The sequence below is a fragment of the Cantharellus anzutake genome, assembly GCF_015039405.1.
Source record: "Cantharellus anzutake strain C23 chromosome Unknown EI90scaffold_100, whole genome shotgun sequence".
Taxonomy (NCBI): Eukaryota; Fungi; Basidiomycota; class Agaricomycetes; order Cantharellales; family Hydnaceae; genus Cantharellus; species Cantharellus anzutake.
Window position 1 is genome coordinate 207611 of NW_024067050.1, and position 20745 is coordinate 228355.

At 48.2% G+C, this 20745-nt stretch overlaps 4 protein-coding genes across 4 annotated transcripts; 2 read left to right on the forward strand and 2 right to left on the reverse strand.

Annotated features, from left to right (window-relative positions):
• Positions 1-462: 462 nt before the first annotated feature.
• Positions 463-1026, reverse strand: EI90DRAFT_3133290 (uncharacterized protein; the record flags this gene model as incomplete). The annotated part of the gene is made up of 2 exons (XM_039064565.1): positions 463-874; positions 929-1026. The coding sequence occupies 2 exons, from the start codon at positions 1024-1026 to the stop codon at positions 463-465; spliced, it is 510 nt and encodes a 169-aa protein (XP_038909675.1).
• A 3834-nt stretch (positions 1027-4860) lies between these two features.
• EI90DRAFT_2942139 (uncharacterized protein) lies at positions 4861-5574 on the forward strand (the record flags this gene model as incomplete). Its single annotated transcript, XM_039055274.1, has 4 exons — positions 4861-5037; positions 5119-5126; positions 5225-5441; positions 5503-5574. The coding sequence occupies 4 exons, from the start codon at positions 4861-4863 to the stop codon at positions 5572-5574; spliced, it is 474 nt and encodes a 157-aa protein (XP_038909676.1).
• Positions 5575-5694: 120 nt separating this feature from the next.
• EI90DRAFT_3147303 (uncharacterized protein) lies at positions 5695-6465 on the reverse strand (the record flags this gene model as incomplete). Its single annotated transcript, XM_039065519.1, has 5 exons — positions 5695-5910; positions 5978-6110; positions 6140-6267; positions 6321-6401; positions 6463-6465. The coding sequence occupies 5 exons, from the start codon at positions 6463-6465 to the stop codon at positions 5695-5697; spliced, it is 561 nt and encodes a 186-aa protein (XP_038909677.1).
• A 6115-nt stretch (positions 6466-12580) lies between these two features.
• EI90DRAFT_112418 (HSF-type DNA-binding-domain-containing protein) lies at positions 12581-14686 on the forward strand. Its single transcript, XM_039051532.1, has 5 exons — positions 12581-12995; positions 13051-13201; positions 13268-13343; positions 13417-14474; positions 14534-14686. Exons 1-5 carry the CDS (start codon positions 12706-12708, stop codon positions 14594-14596), a joined length of 1638 nt encoding a protein of 545 aa, XP_038909678.1. The 5' UTR covers positions 12581-12705; the 3' UTR covers positions 14597-14686.
• Positions 14687-20745: the final 6059 nt, after the last annotated feature.

Consider the following 20745-nt stretch of genomic DNA (forward strand, 5'->3'; position numbering starts at 1 on the left):
GGGCTTCATGCCTTGAATCATATAGTTCAAATGATCTGGGACAGGAGGCACAAGTGCTACAAAAATGGGGCCGGAAGCGCCCATTTTCGTCTGTTCTGGCGCAGGAATAGGGAAGGGGGTTGGACATAAGGGTTTACAGGTTGTTTCACAGATGGTTTAACATGTTGTTGAACAGGTAATGTGGCAGCGGGTTTTTGTTGATTATTGATTGGATAAACTTAATTAATGGCACGTGCCATACAAATCACCTGACAGTGGCTGTGTGCAAGGCCCAGAAGAGGCTAGAATGGGAAATTCCCATTTCTATAACAACAAGTCTCTGCACAGTCGTAGCGAATGCAGGGTACTGGCCAGTCACAATTGCCTTGACCAGGGCTTCTGAGACAGGAATCTTAAAGAAAGTTGGGGCGCTTCCGATCATCGTGATGCTGGGAATCACAGCATGTGCAATTATGGCAAGACCTATGCGTTCTCATCCTTTGTTATTCTGATAAAACGCTTCGGCCACAAGCTGAGGTTCTGGGTTGACGCTGGATAAATGGTGCTATTGGGTTGATTTAGGCACTGAAAACGACATGGCTGGACATCATGTTCTTTGTCCTTCTGTACAAGCAACAAATACCTCACGGCTCCCCCACGTTCCATAACACAAACGTCCGTCTTGGCAGACACCCGCCGTCCGCACATCCCAAAAGAGAGTTCCTTCTGTTGGTGAATGATACGGCGACCAGAGTCATATCCCATCAATTTAAGAACAATAGATGCAAAATCATCCACGAAAGACTCTTCATTGGGAGGAACAGCAATGGCATCCTCCAAATACGCGAAAAAATCGATGTCTGCCTTGGTTGTGTCGGGCGGTTCATCAATGTTGCTCAAGATTACTGGTGAGACATCGAGTTAGTCTGGAAGAGGGTGCCCAAAGAACTCATATGCGTCTTCATTGGCTATTCCAATATTGAAAACATAGAGTTCATTCTCTCCCCAGTCACTGCCAGACTTGGCTGAGCGGAGTAAATTTGCCATTGCTTAAGCCTTCAAGGATAGTGCCGGTGTAAGGGATTAACCTTACTTCACTATAATTCCGATTATAGTGATATTTATATTATGTTGCATCACTATAATTCCCATTATAGTGATGTGTTTATTTCTTTATTTATTTGTGCCGAGATATGTAAATTACATATATATACCTCGGAGTAGTTGTAAAGGCCCGGTAGCCTTTTACCTCTACCCCGTTGAATATACAGCTCATTAAAGCTTATGTTTAGACGGACCTACTGAGGCCTGAGGCGAATGGGGGAACGGAACGTACCGTCCCCAAAATAGTAAGCAAACCTTTCAGCCGGGCCGCGAGAATCTTAACCAGGGACTGACCTCTTGTTATTTAATGGAGGTACGAGATTAAATTAGACTTGTGTGCGGTTGGACTAAGCGCTCTTTTTTCGCGCTTGGCACATTACCCGGTGATGCCTTCATCTTATGCGCCGTACCCGCTGTTGGCCTTATGCATACTGTGTCTTCCGAGGCTACAGTCATGCCGATTCAGGTTTTATTGCCGCTGCGTACCTGGGTCGATTTCCTCGGACGAATTCCGTACGTGTTTATTTGTCCGCTCATGCTTCTGGGCTCTCTCTTATTCCTCATCCTCTGCTGAAGGCGTTTTCTTTGTTTCTTTTTTAGTCTCATTTCTTTTAGCCTGAAAAGCGATTTTTGACGTAGTTTTCTCTCGGAGTCCCTTACTTCCGGTAAGCGTTTCGGTCTCACTGAGCAGGGGGGTATTGTGACCTCCGGTTACTCTCGGTGGGTTGGATCCCGAGTGCTTACTCTAGTTTTTCTAGGTTTCTTTATTTTCGGTTGTTCCCTTGTTTTTGTAACCTCTGTTCTTCTCCTCCTTGTCCTTGTTTTTTCGCGTTGCCCTCCTCCTTCCCCAATCTCCATCCTTGTAAATTACCGTTTCCGATCGGGATCTGATATGTCAACTGGCGATTGACAGGAGGGGCTTGGGAAATACTGCATTCAGTGTGTCGTGAACTCAAAGTTGGGACCCTCTCATGTGGACAAACAGCCTCTCCGAGCCACATCAGGTTATTACATTATTGTGCGCGTAGTGTTTGGCTATGCTGCGCAGGATGCGTGGTCCCAGATTAAATGATAACGCAGTGGTCAAATGAAATAAATGGCAGCCAAATGTCAGTAATGAATCGGTCTAGGGAAATACTTGAAAGCATGACCCTAACTCCGCGGACGTGATCAATCAGAAAGAGTTATGTACTCATGCCATTCCCTTCGACGTGAAAGACAATGCAACCGATCCTTGAGGTTACTATCAGGCCTTAATATGTTCAAAAACAGAACACAAAGCTACGAGTTGTAAGATCTGGTGGGTGTAGGATGTTGGCATGGACTTCTTCTTAGGTTCTGCATATACGGTGGGTGTGAGCCACGCTGTTCCCTGCCACTATGGTAGTAAGTGAGAACAAAACAGTCGTGGTGTCACAATTTCGTATGCAATTGATACGCCCAAATTCACTTGCTCGATGGCCGATCAGTATTTATGTAAACCAGTTGCGAATGAAAGATTGAACCAGGTGATTCTCACCTTCACGGATTCGGCGTGGGGTAGGGATATTCCTCGACAGTCAGAAGAACGCTCCCTCGGACGACCGCAAAGTCATTAAACTAGGGAAGAAAACAAGTTCCGGAGAGACAGCTAGCAGTAACGGAAAAACCCAAGGGGTGACTGCAGAATCAGGGAGGAACAATTTCAGGTGGCTGTAAAACTCCCCAGGCAGCGTTTTGGCCCTGTCCCTCCTCCCGGTGCACTAGGACTGGGCCTACGCACTTAGTAGGATTTCAAGAGCCCACTGAGAGAGATGAAGTCCAGGAACACCTACCGGCAGTCCAGCAACCTCCACTACGAATGAGCTACTTATCACGGACAGCACTGGTCTACATAGAGTCCCTTAGTGATACATGTGACACTCGGAGAAGCAGGAAGACTGCGATATTGGACAACCACAGCAATGCTATCACGAAAGTATGAATTCCCTTCCAGCAGCCATCAGGCATTGGAGAGCTGGAATGAAGTGGCTTCATGCGATTCAGATAGTATAATCAGAAGCAATGTGCCTGTTCCCTGATCCGTCCGCGCATATAAGATGCAGGAAGCGGCACCACAACGCTGCAATATAACATGTTTCTGATATCCCCAGGAGTTCACTGGGCTGCATTAAAACAACGAGCATTTGATCTCGAAAAGGAATGCCTAAAACTGCTCGGAGGTCGGCGCTGATGCATATGATTCAAGAATCAGCAAGTATATCGTCATCGTCTTTCCAATCCGATATATGCACACAACCAGAAATAGTCGTTGTATGAATGCTGAGGGGAATTGGCCTAAGGTAGTCGTATGAATACATACGTGACTGCCCCGTGAATGGAAGTTTGGCCATCGACTGCAGGGAACGAGAAAGAAAGACCCGCAACACTATCAGTCCGATACGTTATGAATGCCTATCCGAAATGATCACCCCAATCATCTCACAGAAATGTCTTTGTATTTTCTGATGAAGTCGATTGCGGCCACACGTTCCACTCCTGTCCCCATCACTCGTGATCGGCGGGCTAGTTGTAGGGTCGAGGCCTCGTTATTGGCTTCAATTCTTGGAAACACAAGCCCTTCATATCGTCATTGCACGCCGTAATGCACCAGGACCACACATACTAGCAGAAAGAGCAAATCCGGAATGACTGCGAAAAGAAATGTCAATACTACAACTTTGGTACCGTATATAAGAGCAATGAACGGACGTTTCTTAAAAGGTGGAGTGGCCTATTCGTAGACCAATAAAGGCTCCAATCCAAGGAGAGGTTCCCATGCGAACCCAAAGCAGCATACCGTAAACATCAACGGGTTGTGCGGCTGTTCTGATCGTCCCAACGAGGCCGAAGCTCACAACAAAGACCTTTGTGTGTGAGAAGATGGTTCCTGGCACGACTTCAGGGATAGTACAAGCCCCTTGAGACCCCAGATCCCTTGGTGTGCAACATGGCCGAGAGAATAGTAGAAGAAGCCGATTAATAACGGTGCTTCTTGGCCATGGCACAATTGTGGCCAGAGAACTGGCGTTCGTTGTCCCTATCTATACAAGGCCACACGGGGCCCAAAGACAAGAGGTCCTCATGCATGCCTTAGTATGCACTAATATGAACTATCGACAGCCCCAGAATCCTCGAGTGACTGCCACGATATCAACAGGAATGCTCATACATAAGTCCTGGATACATTTGTGGCACCTGACTATGGCCTGGCGGCGAGAGAAGAGATCGCCGGTGTCGCAGGGGTCCTGCTCTCCGTCTTCCCTCATCTTCACGAGTTGTAGCCACCTGAGCGCAACGAGAACAATTTCCTTTGACCATCCTCGTCAGCGCAACAGAGATCATGCCGTCGATAACATAGTACGGAACTCAAGTGCCCAATTCAGCCACATCGCGAATGATGGAACTGAGCCTGCCAATACTGCAGAACTGGCCAATTATTTTCATCGTTCAACCAGGGCATATCCACGCTTGGGATCTGGTCAATCTTTTGGTTAAGCTAGTCAATAGACGTGATACAGTGCAAAGTTCCAGCGGAACAGGGCATGGAAATTCCAGAGTCTCGACAAATGGCACGATTACCTGGGAAACAAAGGTATCCATAAGTCAAAAGGCCCGCGAGTTTGAGATAATGCAGGATAGCTAGATTGGCTTCCAAGAGACTTTGAGGTAGCCACACAAAACGTCTGCCCAAAGCGAAAACTGTGCACATGACCATCGCCTCAACAGTTCGAATTTCCAACGTTCCTCACACCACCAATGGCTTCTGTCGAGAAGTCCTGCGAGACTTGCGAAACTTGCCAAGCAGAATTAGGGTCACCGGGAACGGATAGAGACACCAAGCCCTCCACCAAGGACATCCCTGAACCCAATGCATTTGTGCCACCAGACGTACCATTGATTACCCCGAGTGTGGTGATAGAGTTTTGCCACAAAGTAAGTGTTCGAATGCTCTGCTAACTGAATCACAAGCTTCAAATAATAACGGGTGCTTCCACCCTCCTCTTCCAAATGCAGTGCCGATGGTGAGTTCAATAAATGAGTACTTGCTCACTGCTTACACACCGGACCATGATCAACTTCCCTGCCACACTCTCATGATCCCCCTGCCCGCCATCTGCAGGTTACACCGTGCCAGCTGGACCCAGACGGAGCTCTTTCTTACCTTTCCACCTCCAGTTCTGAAATCCATTACTCTCATACCTCACGACACGCCAGAAGCCAGCGGACGCTTCCGCCTCTGGCTTGCCACTGAAAACAAAAATCATTCAAAGGATCCCCTTATCGAGCTGATCTGGGACAGGAAGACCCAAGGGGGTTTTCCGGAACTAAAAGATCTGGTGAGGTTATATACCTAAGTTCGGCCCCAAAGACACTGAAGTATCAGTGATTGCCTCCTAGAAACAAGGAATACGTGATAGGATCCAACCAAACCTCTCTCTGGGACACTCGGACAAGAAGACGAAAGAGTAGAAATCGTTAAGATCACTCAACCATCGCAGAACCAAAACCGCGAAGATTCATGTTGCCAAGCAAAGACAGAACATAATAGTAGAAGGAAGTGCATTGCGTGAATACGGCTCTACCGATTCCTCACCGTCTTCCCTTCATCTTGGTTTGAGATTGCGCATGCTTCTCGGCTCTCTTCTGTAGCTTTATTTGTCTCTTGCTGAGGCCATCCGCCGAGTTTGTGGCTCCCTCTACCGCTCCTTCATTCGAGGACTGAACTATTGAGCCGGGGGGCGAGCGAGACGCAATCAATGGTGAAAGGAAGGTACTCCAAGCTTTGAATCCCGCATACAGTGGGATCTGAAGAGTATTCGGGTGCGCCCAAAATAATGAGAAAAGCCCCAGGACGCGTGTGTACCAGACTCACTGAGAGATAGAGCCACCAAACAAACTCGCCGATCAACGCACTTCCAACCTGACAAAGCCACGTAATGTAGATAACATCAAAACACCATTCGGTTATGCCCCCTGAGATAAATCCTCCCCAGGGGCGATCAAGGCTCCGGTATTAGGCTCCCGTTTCGGTGACCCAGTAGATATGAGATGTCGGAAGAGTACAAACTCAGGGATGGCAGTCATAATGTACAGTGTCAGTTGGCGCCATGTTGGCGGGAACGTCCGGTAAGGGAGAATCAGGCGAAGAAGGAAATAGGAGATCTGTGGACGAAGCAAATCACGGTCTGACAAGAAAAATGTTGCAGCACACTCACGTTTGCAATGAGCATGCCAATCTGAAGATTTTTGATTGCGACTTCATTCTGAGCAGCTGTCTTCTTAGCTGAGGCGTTGGCCTACATGAAACAAAACATTTGTGAGTTCCACACGCCAAAAGTTACAGCCAAAATGGCACACCATCGAGGGAGCAAAAGGTTGGAATGAATTGAATGGCGTTCACATGCATGTCGGATGCAAATACCTTGCGGCTTGACGCCTGGGGGTCGTCAAGGCGTCATATCATTTCGGGTTTTTGAAGAGATCGTTGGAATATCGTAGGCAGGACTCCAGCCTCCATGACTGGGAATATCGTTGGTACCGCAGAGCGCTTAGTGATCAGTTCGTCATCTATTCTCGACATAACTGCTACATGCCGCTGCATGATCATGATCCAGTTCGTCTCGCTCCATGTCTGGCAATTTCAACGAGCCTGGTATTATGCTTCACCCTCCGTCTTATCCCCTGGCCTCGAATAGTTCGGCGACCTGATAATGACGCTAGTGGTTTGTATTGAAATATGAAGGTCTTCCCCCTGACAGGCGCTTGCAATGGTCATCCATCAGGCGACATGTCACACAAGCACGGCACGAGACACTGCCAGTGCAACATTGGCCCCTTTTCTCCACCGTCTCCGGTTTGGTCCGATCCAAAGAGCGAGTGTCAGCTACTTCATTCATTGAAGACGAATCCACTGTTGCGCAGTAAGTAAAAGGCCCAGTTTCTGCTAACGATGACTCTGGAAAGTAAAGATGAGTATCATGTAGGTACATTTCGCCGATCCGTCTTTCCCATTGGGTTGCTCATTCAGCCATATGAGGCTTTGCAATGTTTGCATTCGTATTTCGTTTGCTCCTTTTGTTCATAGGCTTCAGCCTGGCTTATCAAAAGCTAACCGATACAGCTCCAGATCATCTTATGCTTTTTCTTCAGTCACGCAAAACTCAATTATGCTCAATTTGAATCCAGAACCCCCCACTGTCTCAGGCGTGCAACTGGATCCTACACGCTTCAATAGATAACGATTATCATTGACATGCACGCCTGTGCACGTGCCCACCCAAGGGATTCGTACCAGATTGTTGGTACCATTGACAACTGCGAATTTGGCATGATCGATCGATCAAGTAGGGTTCATCTGCACTTCGTGCAAATCCATCCTTCTGCCCCATTAGAAGCCTGCAAGCACCTTTCGAGGCGCGGCTGTTGTCGACTATGCATCGACTGACTCAGGTTCCTGGTCATCGCGAACCAGTTCCCGACAATGCTTCCGCGCTTCTTCATTACCCATTCGCTGGGGCTCGTGCCCTTCTGGTGACCCCCAAGTGCTAGTGACATCCGCGTGTCGTCACTTCCGTAGATTCTCGGGGCGGTGGTACTCGAATCTTTGATCCATTTTGTGAACTCGCGGTGGACGAAAGCTTTTCCAGACCCTTTGCGCTTACGTACTTTATCTCTCAGCAATCATTGGACTCTCATAAGTAGTTCATTCGTCCGGGAAAAGTTGCTGATGCCGAACGGTTTCAATGAGTGTGCCGTCACCATGCCTCCAACCAGCCTTTTTCTCTCCATACTCAACAACTTGCCTGAGAAAAAAAAATCAAACAAATGATTTTCGTCAGTCCCAAATTTTTTCGTCCTGAACTCACACTCTTCATGACAGGGGGGAAACATCGCGCATCCGTACCGGAATATGGTCCGTATTCTGATCTACGGGTTTCTACTAACTGCGAGCAACACCGGAATTTTCATCTCGCTTCTGTTGGCGAACTCCAGCTGCTGCCGAGATGGGTCGTAACAATAACTGCCTGAAAGTGACCCTCCACGTGCCCCACTGAACCTCTGGTTTCGGAGACATAGCCTTTTCTGGCGTGCTCTTCAGAATTGCCCGCCAAGCAAGACTCGTACAATCAACATTATATAATCCGATTCAATCATGATTTGTTCTAACGTGCAACGTCCATTCAATAACTTGGTTGTCATCCTGGGAGGGTCGAAAGGAAAAAATCTCTCGCGTTCTTGCTCCTAAATATATATTACCCAAAGGGATCGGTCACTGTTCTCCCATTTTACGGTCTGAGTGGAGGAACAGCCGCATATTTCCCCTTGTCCTTCTCTTTCTCCAAATCTATTGGCAATGCACGGCGGCGGTGTCGGCGCTCACGCGGCTTGCGGTGAAATAGTTCCAGACGTGAACATTTCGCACTTCACGTGTTTCATCAACCCACGCCCACAACATTCCTAAGGTAATTCGCTTAGTCAGCGCTTCAGGCTGGGGAAGGGGCAAAGGAGGTATCGTCATGTCCATACGTCCTCCAATTATCTGGAACAGGTATATATGTGGGTTTGCGGGTTTGCGGGTGGGACAACACAGAGAATCTTCCTATCTCTTGTGGACACCCGTTGGGTGTGATAGGTGAGGGTGAGTGAACGAGTGAGAGTGGTTGTGTGTCAGGGAACGTAAGGGCAAGCACAGATCAACAACCGAGATAAACGGAGTTTACGTACAACAGGTAAAATCTTTTCGGTCGCATATCACTTTCTTTTCTCTCTCATCTATGCCTACGAAACGAAAATTGTGAGTGGGGACGAGAGAACAGGGGCTTTGTTCATGTGTTTTGTTTCGTTTCCCGGCCTCGTTCAATGAGACTGCCTGGAAATACTGCATAGTACTGCTCACGCGGTGAATTCGGGCGCGAGGTAGGGGGCTACTCGCATTGGAATTGCATGGGATGTGTTGTGGCTCTGTGTCAGTATTCAAGTGTCATTATGTACACGATGGCGGGAAACCCGGCCCCGTGAGAACTGATGGACGAAAAGGGGCCGGGAGCCTGATGGTGGTATTGTTGGCACTGTTACAGGGAATATTACGGTAAGGGTGAAGGCAGGATCATAGGGAGGAGCCCTCACAGGGGAAAGGGGGAAAAGGGAAGAAGACTATTTTTTGGGTTTGTGGGATGAGCAGTGAGATACATGTATGTGGTACTGTGGTCAAAGGGAAAAAGGCGTGCATAAAGTAGAACGTGTAATACTGCAATTTCCCTTTCCCTTTCTTTTCTTCTTTAGACCACGCTCACATTCACACTGCGGCCGACCACACATGGGCGAAGGCATGGCCTAGATCAACCTTTTTTTATGGCGCAAATCATACATTGTATAGAATGGACAGGGTACCTTGCATGCATGGGGATTGGGGACGGAAACGAACAAAGATATACCGTTGGTTCCCTATCATCAAGAGGGTTGAAGGGCAGGGAAGCGGGTATGTGTGCATGTTTGAGACGGCGGGGGGATGGGGTGCTCGTGGATAGAGTGTAGGGTATTATTGAATGCGGTAGTTTCACTTGAATGCGCACGACAAAGATAATCAATTGTTGCACTGCGTTTTCAATACTACTATGAATGGTACTAGCTATAGGAGCTACAGACCGTATATATACTACTTGGGCGCTGTACGAAAGTAGCTATAGTAGCTATAGTAGCTGCCACCCAGACACCTATCTGTATAGTAAGTAGGGTTTTGGGTCCGGACAGCGTGCAGGTATCTAACAGTTAGCTCGCAGGTCGTGCGTAGTACTAGTACGTACTAGCAACTCTCCTGGTAGTGAGGATTTAATATGAAATCTCTCCCACAGGACCGTATTTCTAAAACTATGTACGTCTATTGTTGTCCCGCCCATTCACCCAGTTGGCCTTTTTGAGCGTGGGTAATGCACCAACTTCGCCTATTGAAAAATGATGAGATCCGAGGAGGGCTTAGATCTCATTTACTACTAGTGTTCTACCCCGCTTGGATCTGGCCACGAATTATGGCTGTTTGTTTCTTGGAAGTTGAGCTTAGCTAAGAAAGGGAAACTGGAAACGGCGTGCACGAGAAATGGGGAGCTCTGCCTGGGTGAATGGCTGGATGGACAGGCGAACAGATCGATGGATAGTTAGATGGCGTGAGTGCGATCTTATGGATGGAGGGGGTCCAGGATCAAGCTGATAATACGTGTATTGATTGAGTTGGTTAAGTCGAACATGAAAAACGGGCGGGCGCCTGGGCCAAGCGATCCCGTTTCCCTTCAATTTCTTCCTGTGTAGCACCACGGTTGTCAGAAACTGGGGGCCTAAAGGGTTCTTTCGTGTGGAAACAAAAAGGTAGGGGAGGTATTATAAAAAAGGACGAAACAAATTCATCTCTTTATTGGCCATGACCTTCCCACGATTGTGGGGGTGCGATAACAAGATAGGCAGGACCCACGTTTATAGTGCTTTTCTGTGGTTGATGCCACCTGGCATTAGATGCGAAGATACGTGTACAGTACACGCATTTTTCATGATGCTAAAGTGATGCTCCTTTAGGGCCCGGGGCTATGCATGAAGTTGATGGGTTTGGTTATCGGTTCACGGGATGTGATCATGATCTGGCTGTGTGCACAATGCGTGTGTACGGCGTGTTTTTGGGGTGTGATCGATAGGTGTTAATGCGTAAAGTTTTAGGCTCCCGTGTATATAAGTTGAAGAACCATGGTGTGCGGTGGAGTGATCGGGTCACTGGATTTGCATCACACGAGATAAGAGCTAAAGGTTTGAGCGATGAATGTGTATATGTGTAATTCCCAATTTTTGGGGGAGGGGAGTGATGTTGCAGTTTGAGATGAATCTTTGCCAGAAGCTCTTCCTAATATCTGGTCGTTGATGCTAATTCAACGCTAAAGCGCCCGCAACAGGACGTGTAGACACGTGCGACACAACAAACATAGAGAAAGGCATAAGCTACTCTCCTCGACCTTAAACGCCAGTCAGACATACGTATGTGCCTTGACCTACTGCAGAGGAGAGTCACACCGGCGTGTCATAGACTCATGCCCTTCTATCTGACCAACAAATCAATCCCTCTTCCCCTTTCGAATCTGGGAATCAACCGAACTGTCATTTGCTACGACATATTATGTGTGAAGGTCCGTTCAGGTGCACACTGCTGCACGGTTGCCACGGACAGAGTTGGGATAATAACGACGGTGCTTTAATGAAAAGCCTTAAGCAATATGCTCAACAGTGGGAGAAAGCTGTAGGTGCATTTGTCGGTATGTGATGATGTCTGAGTCTGAGGCGTAGTGCAACGGCGGGGAATGAAGGAACGGGTGTCGTACCGAGTTATGCATGATTCAATGAGGACCAAGTCAAACAGCTGCGTATAAGTTGAGTCCATGAGGCATGTCCATTCATCCATCCGAGCCCTCTTCGCAGGAATTCTGGGTAGAAGACTCCCGCCATATGGAGATTTTTCTGGGAAGTTATGTGGGCAGGTGAAGACATAAGTTGCTTGGTATGAGAATTCAGCCGTGACTATGGAAGGATGATAGATGATTTTGGGCTGGTGCCCGGATGTAATATCCATGTAAGTGTGCACACCATAACCATACTCACTCGCAAAGAAGTCGCATGAGAAATCATTTGGGGACTGCTTATGATCGATGGAGGCTTGCGCACACATTGGTCAGCAAAGACCGGTATGAGCCAAGCTACATACATCGGTCATATCGCGCCGGCGCCGCGCGCTGAGCAGGGCAGATGCGGAGTAAGTGTAGTCGCGGAAAGCTAGCAGCAAGTTGTACCAAAGGTTTAGTCATAGCTACTATGCCCCTTTAGCCGGGAATGGTGGATCCTGGACGTTCGGAAAAGATCAACGCACAGCAGATGGTGTGAGAGCCAGTTTGGCCGGGCCGAGTGGGTGTTCATTTGTGGTCCATTGTCATCACCCCCATCGACTCACTTCCTTTCACTTTCCCGGAAGCAGGGGAACACTAAGAGCGCAATATTATTGGACAAGTACTGCTTATTTCGAGCGATACTAGTGATTTTGCGGAGTCTGGTCTGAGTCTACTTAGTTTAGGACTCTAAGAAGGCCAAAGTTCTAAAGTGCCTTTAGCCTAGCTGTCGGGAAAGGCTTAGCGACGAAGGCTGAGTCCGGTGAACGTTGCAAAGCAGAGCCTCTGCTGCTTGGAGTTGATGGCATTGGATGGACAGAAAAGGAAGTTTGCCATCTGCGCAAAATCGTCCAAGTATGGAAAAAAAGTGGATAGGAAAGTGGAAGAATGAGAAAATTGGAAAATAGGAATATCTTATTCCAATTGCCAAAATGGAAATCTCAATCTTATTTTCATCAACTTTTTATTTTATTTTATTTTTATTTTCAAAATAAAAAAATCAACCCTGTAAGTGATTGAATTGGGCTTTGCATCCGTGACCATTGAATTAAGACCGCCGGTAAGTCGCAGTTATAACCAGACAAAAATGCAGAACGATTACTTGACTTGACTCCTTCACCATTCCACACAAAGTTCCCCCAACTCATCGTCTCCGTCGTCGACGGCGTCGACTTATATATCTCTCCCCATGACTGAGGTCTTCACGTCACGCAATCCACCCTTCCTTGGCCGAATGGTTCCGACTGACACCAGTTCTTATACAATCATGTACAACTCTTCTTCATCTTCCTCCAACTCCTTCGCCAACAACCATATCACTCCCACCCAGCCTCCCATGGATCCCCCTCAGCAGCCTCAACAGTTCTCCGACGATGCTTCTTCAGACCCAAACAAGCATCCCCAGCAGCAGCCACAGCAGCAGTCATCCGACAGGCTCGATGGCAAGATGCAGACCACCTTCCTCACCAAGCTTTACGAGTTGAGTCCCTGCCGTTGTTCTATTTATTTATGCTATATCTCTCCCCTTCCATAGTCTTCTCGAGAGACCCGAGTACCATCATATGATACGCTGGGATGCCAAGGGTGAACAGATCATCGTGGAACGCCCTGAACAGTTGGCATTGCATGTTCTTCCAAGCGTTTACCGCCAATCTCGTTTCGCTTCTTTCTCCAGACAACTTAATGTATGTTAGTCTCCCGCCTCTAATTATTTGCCCGAGATCAACTTCAATTCCCTCTGTTCCCCCTAGATTTATGGGTTCATGCGCAAGGTCAACCTTCGCAACATAGATCCTGCCATAGACGACCCTGATGCTTCCACTTGGTGTGAGTCTTAATTCCACATCGAACGTGCTAAATGTCGTTGCATTCTTACATGCCGCCTCCCCGATCATGACAGCCCACCCTACATTGAACCGTCATTCTCCCCCCGAGGTGATCGCTGGCTTCAAACGCCGCGTCCCCCCTCGCATCCCAAAGGCCAAAAAGCAACAGGAAGGCATCCCCACAGCTTCGTCTCCTTACAAACCACTGGTCGGCTCCATCAGCAAACCAATTGCACCCCCGTTGACCAACCCTGCTGTTCGTTTGCCAACAAATGGTCGACCACGGGGTTTCTCAGCCTCGGCAGCCATGCATCCAAACGTCTCGTCCCCTCAACCACAACAGATCCCTCGTCAATTTTCTTCACAATTACCTGCTTCATCTGCTGATGCCAATCCATACACGTTGCACCCTATATCCACCCCCGCCCTTTCCAACCCTTACTCCCAGCCCCAAAATAGCAAAGCATGGTCCCATTCATATGGCCGCAATGCTCTTCCCCCATTGACCATTCCCCCTGACGTTTCTTCCCTCCAAGGTACGCCTGCTCCCGCATCGTATTCTCCATACCCTGCGGCAGGATATGGTCACAACAATAACAACAACAATACCAATGGTGCCAGCAGACACAATCATCCCCCTATTACCCCAACAGATGATGCAAATTATTTGCCATCTGTGTATCAGCCATCTACTCAGCAACCGATTCGTGGAGATTCAGCCGGGATCTTTGGTGGCAACTTCGCATATGGATCTGACTCCACAGCCGCCAGTCCCATCAATGGACCAAGCTATAGTTCGTCTTCGAGCTTCATAACGCCGCAAAGTCAGTCTTGGAATGGATTCGACGCTCAAGGGACCCAACTACCCCCACTAAACACGAGCCCTTCATCTGGTGTCGCTAGCCTCTCCGCTTTACTCAACCCCTCATCCAATTTCGCTACTCAGACTCCGAGCAGATCGCCCGCTCTCCCACAAAACCAACAACTCCAAGGGCATTCGACAAGCGGTCCGAATTCATCATATCCTTCCCCTTTTAGCAGTGTTCCCCCTAACGGTGGCTTCTCGCGTGGTTTGGGAGCAACTGGTTCACCTGACGACAGTGCTAGTCGGCCTACCACCGGTTACTCTTCTGTGAGCGTATCCAGTATGACTAGCAGTGGGTATGGAAACGACTACCACCATACGCACAGGCCATCGAGTTCAACCGGTTTAGAAGGCCCTGGACTCATTCGGCGACCGAGGGGTCGGAGTGATTTAGCCGGTGTGGCCCCTTATCCATCGCAAGTGCAGCGGACCGGAAGTGCAAGCTCGTCCAGCTCGTCATCTGTTACTCCAATGGGGATGGGAACGGGAAGGCCTTTTACCGCGCCAGACAGCAGACGAAATGCAGGAATGGAAGTGTTGACTTCGGGATTGACACCGCCTGTTCATTATGCACATGGTCATCACACTACAATGTCGAGCCATGGGTATGTCCCTCCGGGGACGGGAACATCAGACGCGTCGTCGGCTCACTCGCCTCTCGCTCTTTCGCCCAACGCAACGTTTGCGTATAGCGTTTCGGGTCCACCGGATTCGCAACCACAGCAACACTATGGAGCGTATGGAAATTCCTCGAGGCCTAGCACGGCTGCCGGACACGGGATGGAAAGCGTACTCGAGGAGCCTGAGCATGCACATGCTTATGGTGCTCACTGTAAGTAAGCCATTTCCTTTTACACCACAGCCACTCGCGCCGTTGAGAGTGTGGGGGGCGGGGGTGATAATTGGAAATGATTTCGAAGACAAAGAAAAGGATCCTCATGTGCCCTTTGTTCCCTTGTCTCGCTTATCCTTCGCAGTTGGAGATGGGTCTAGACCAATATCGGCCTCACTGCTTGAGGTCCCCATTTGACCCTTTTTGCGAAACTTTTCCCTCTTCATTAGTGTCGTTCCACTTGTTCAGACCTATAGCAACCACCCTCGCGGATTTCCTTGTTGTTTTTTTTTGTTTACCTCTATAGGATGTGTTTTGCTTTCCTTGGCTCTTTCTTTTTGGGTTCGTGGCCCACGTTGACCTTCTTGGATGCATGCTTCTACCTCGCCGTGCCCGCATTGTCGAATTGATTTTATTTGCACGTATTTAGTCGATTATCTTCGACCCCACTTCGTCCCGTCCCCTCCGTAAAGTCTCCTCGACCTTCGTCTTTCCCCTACCACAATGCGGAACCACAAAGCATTCCCTCGAACCACTTTGTGAAAAGCCCTAGCTGTCGCAAAGTTCTGGATACAAAAACGACGCGAAGTCACTCACTAACCCCGGTCTTCAAACCAATCTCAAAAGAAGTAATTCTCGACTCCGTTCACCAACAACAACCCACGGTCCCCCATCCTCCATTTGGCTATTCCTTTTTCTTTTTTAAGACCGTAAATTTTGCATTCATGTCCAACCGTTCGCCCCTAGACTGCCAACTCGCTCGCTCCTTGTTCCACATTTTACTAGTGCTCTTTCAACTCAGTCTTTCTGCTCCCATACATCTTTTCCCTTGGCACATGGTATACATACCTATTCATGTACATACTTGCACTGCTTGCTCTCGATCTTGTCTCTTCGCATCATCACCACACAGCAGTACTTACTCATCCATCATTCATCGTTCATCATCGCCGTCGTTAACATAACAACCAGATAGTTACTCCCCTCGATCTCGATCATTTGAAAGGGTGCGAAACATCTTCGACATCATCAAGTATTCCCTCGCTCTTGTTCTTTCCTCACAGCTGTTACCGGTGGGCTGCATTCAAATGAACACTGGTGGCCGTTTGTTCGTCTTCTTTTTCTGCTTTTATTTCGGTTTTGGACTAAAGTACAAGGTTGTTTGTTCCCTTTGATACCGAATGGAGTCGGTGTTCTAAGCTGTTTTCCTTTGGGCGCTTTCACTTCATTCTGAGCGACAATTAATACGGCTGTTACGTAGGTTTTATCATGCAAGCTCGTGAGAAGCTGGTCAGCTAAGGGTAGGAATTACCGCTACTGTTCATGATGATACGTCACATCTGGGAGAGTGAGAGAGCAGGCCCGTGATGGTATCACATCACACGCCCCCGTTCGCTGCCGATCTCGTTCGAAAGGTGTGGCCACTTGGGCAAATATTGATATTGCCCACTCTCATGCCGCGCACATAAACGTGCAACTACGTACATGCGCAGGACTGAAAGGCTGCGCTAGCTACCTTCGTAACTAGGACTACAACGATCAACCATATTAGCAACTAGGCAGAACAAGAAAATCAGACTTGAAAGAAGATCTCGAGATCGGTCCACGAACTCATGATACGACAACATGACGCGACTCTATGACCAAGTATCGAGCACGATCGAACGACGGGACGCCGGCGAATTAGTGACACTCAGGGCCTGAGGTTGAGGTTGAAGTTTTTTCTCAGCTCATCATCGATTCATTGGTCCTCGTACTCAGTCATTCCCATGTAGAGTGACGGTTAATCAATATATGCATGCATACCTCCATATTTTATGGATTCCCATTATTCAAGACACCATCAAGCTGTTCACTCGCCTACTAAAATCCATTTCATGCACTTGGCTGCTCCACCGTGACCTGCTCACGCCGATGATCGCTTTTCTTGCCCACTCGGTCGTGTATGGAACTATTGCCGGGAGGTTGCGAACGTACTCCGAGTCCAGCGGCATTCCCTGATGGTGCAATGTTCCCCACAGGTGACCGATTTTGTCATGGATGTGCAAGGATTCATTACGGTGTCTTTACTTGGCTATTCAACTTGGCAAACTGCTATGTATGGGTGACTACGAGGAGCTCCATATAGCTTGCCTGAGACAACACGGGTCGATTGCCAGATCGATGCGACATGCATATGGTGGCAATGTACTTGATAGTTCTCACTGGCGAAATGGTACCGCACTGTGGATCCGGCTTTCTTTCTACTCCCTGCTCGAGGCCTCCGCGCTGACTGCTATCTCCCATGTCCCAATACTACCACCCAAGCTTAAGCCTTAATTCTACTACTAGGCTTCGCGTTCCATAGCACAATATGATACTCCATCTCTTTCTCGACGCATCGGAATCGTCATCTTACCATTTCAATCAACGGTACATGCACTAACACCGACCCGCTTTGCCCACGGCCTCTTTTCACAGGCTGTTACTCTGCTTGGATATATTTGTATCTATATTCAAGGAAGTGGAGTGGATTGGCGCATGCGCGCCTCCAGCCTCGATCAGACTCATACATACATATGAAGAAGAAGCTATGCCTGGGGGCGGAGCGTCAGCTTTGGAAATTCTTCCGAATATAATAAAAAGGGAGAGGTGGAAATGAAATGTAATCTGATGGTGGCCATAGTGCGGCGCACGGCGATGTACCCGAAGGTTTGCTTGTCGACGTGCAGGCTTGAATGATGCCTCGTAGCTGGACTGGTATGCATTCTCAGCATGCTGACATACGTACGTCTCTGGATGAAGATCGGAAGCGGATCAAGTGTGGTGAATTTAACGTGACACCCTGCATCATAATGTCTTGCCTCGGACATCGACCGGGGGAGGGCCACATCATACCTTCCGAGCGCCTCCTCCGCACCGTCACCGCTGCTTTAGTTTGACTGCGTGAGCACACGGGCTACAACGCGCGGCCTCAGTGGCCGCTGCGGCAGAGCTACGTACATACATAAATTACCTACATTCCTTACATCTAGTGAAATTTACGGTCTTACGATTGGTGTGGTGGCTTGTCCTTTGAGGATTTTGTCATTGAACCACTCAGGACTTGTTCCGCTCGATCACCTTGGTTTCGGGTCTAGACCATAAACAGTCAGCAGGCACAGCTACATACATCAACTGGACGCCTCTGTTCGCGCCCTCCCTCCATGCACACTCGGGCTTCCCATCTCTCCGCCGACTCTGGCACCATATCCATATCTTCCTTGCGGCTGGATAGACTAGTTACTACCATTTACGATTTTGGTCATTATACCTAGCTGGCATATTGTAGATCATCGCGCGCGTTGACCGCGGACTTCGGCCTCGGCAATTCTCGAGTCACCGGATGAAAATGGATCATGCACCAGGGAGCCTGGAACTATTTGATAGGTTTGGGTCATGTTCATGATCTTGATAAATACGAGTGAGAGTACGAGTGAGTCAAAGGATTGTTCTGGAGTTATTCTGAATGTTTTGGGAACCAAGACAGTTTTTTGCATCAGAAAGTGATGAGTCCGGCGAGTGATCATCTCCAAATCTAGACTCGCATGCATATGTATCTATTAGCGGAATTTCCTTTATCTGACGTTGGGGATATGTTGTACGTGTTCCGATTTTTCCGCGTTTTTCCGTTTGTTTACGCCTCCCCATCATTGGGTCGGACTCAACACCGATTGTGCTATGGCTGTGGCATCATCATTCCAGGAGAGAGATATTCATACTGAATTATGTGCTAGACTGGGAAAGTGATTTACGTTCAGCTGTATGTGTATAACTGTCAAGCACTCACGTTGGAACCATGCAAACGTGTGTTTGTATTTGGACTTGCATGTACTAGTGTACACAGCCGAAAGTTGAATGTCGATCGGATCTTGCACCAAATAATGAAAAGCCTTGTAAATCAAACCGTTCAGATTGGTCAGCACAAGCACATGCTAGAGCAAGCGAATTACACTGCACTCTACCACACCTGTGGTTATCATTATACTATAGTAGTGAAGATTTGCCCAAGTCACGCCTCGTTGTGTGTCCCCGAAACGATAACCAATGCAATGCAAGCATTTGCACATTTACCCTGACGATCCGCGTAGTCTTGCCACGGACTATGGCTTAGAGGGTTTCCAAGAAATGCGTGAGAGTGTGTGCATAGCATTGGTTTCGATCACAGGCGGAGGCGCATGGTACAAGTGGTACTTCTTGGGCAAGCTGTGCTTAGCTAGTACCGTTCAATTATCGAAATCAGACTGTACAGTATGAAGCACGTCCCCTCGACGATCCCGAATCCGACAGTTATTTCTGTGTGCAACTAGGGTATAAACGCTTGGGCCACACTGAGAGCAACACGTGCATAGCGCTCGTAGATTTACTGGCACGCTAGCACGGATCAGGAGGACCCAGAAGCTCGTTTTGCTCAACGCGTCACTATCCCGGGGCTCCTGTCAAAAGCAAATTAAATGTCAGTTGAGCAGATCAAAGAAGGCGCAGAAGGAAGGGTTTGAAAAAAGAACTCGCGTCCGGAAAGGAGGAAAATAATAATAATTGTATCAATACAGTGGATCTGGCTTCGATTCCTTTTCAGTCATTTATCAAAAATTTCTTCGTCCTCGCCATCAGCGAGTAAAAGCGGAAGGAAAATCATTATTGGGGGTACAACAGCACCGAGCTGCGCTGGGGAGCTCCGAACAACTCACAGCCATTTGAGCTTAATGCCTCCTATCTTTGAATGAGATGGCAAATGTAAATCATTTTCCTAAAAGATTCCAAGACGTACAAGTATGGAGTGGCTGGATGGCAGATAGGGTGTTCTGTGAATGAAGGCGCATGGGCACCTGTTGAAGAGTACATATCGGCGGTGATCACTCTTGACCGCTGATTTCATGTCTCGTTTGCCCAGCTGGTCAGGTTTGCCCGAATAATATGCATATGCACTCACGAAACCGGCCAATTGAACGGGTTCCTCGCAGCCTCCCCCCTCTCCGCGCTCTCCCTTTTCATGCGCAAAAAAGGGGGGAACGTACTTAGTAACTGCTTATATAGTATGCAACATGGTTCCGTGCAAGATCAATCGTGTAGGAAAAGGAGCAAAAAAAAAAAGCTGGAGTTCAATCGTTTGTATTTCAAAAATTTCCCTGTCAGCCCTGAATTGAGGGTCCTGCAATGGGGTCGTTGTGCGATATTCAGCTGCGTGCGTGCAACTGGGTGCAAGAAGCTATCCCGGGCGCAATCGCAAGTGGTTTGCTTTTTTGAACAGAGCCGCTCCGCACCGGGTCACTCGTTCGTTTGGCTTGGTTTGGAAGCTAAGTTTCCCACTCTGTATCAACAATATAGATATGCGTCGCGCGCTTTTGTATGAGTATGTGAGCGGGCTATAATCAGAACTAGAGTCTCATTATCCATCCCAGTGCGTCCAGCGTGCGGGCCGGAACGAGTGACATACTCCCATGGGTCTGTGAACGTGATTGTCACGACAATGTGTCATCTGAGTTCGCTATGTATACAAATGTCAACTATGTAATACATCCTACAACAACTCAATGAATCCTTTTAGGTCAAGCTTCAGTTGCCAATCCAATTGCCATGTTATCGTTGAACAATTCCGAAATCGTTATCCCCCAATCGACCCGACAGTTTAAATCGAAATTTGCTTTTTAACTTTTACATATGTATATCCTTCCTCTACATGGAACC

What these genes read in the sequence shown, in the direction of transcription:
- EI90DRAFT_112418 (XM_039051532.1), top strand. Translation starts at nt 12,706, where the DNA reads ATGACTGAGGTCTTCACGTCACGCAATCCACCCTTCCTTGGCCGAATG. An exon ending in TTCCTCACCAAGCTTTACGA is followed by an intron (nt 12,996 to 13,050) that starts GTTGAGTCCCTG and finishes CCCCTTCCATAG; the next exon opens with TCTTCTCGAGAGACCCGAGT. An exon ending in CTACCACCGGTTACTCTTCT is followed by an intron (nt 14,475 to 14,533) that starts GTGAGCGTATCC and finishes CCATACGCACAG; the next exon opens with GCCATCGAGTTCAACCGGTT.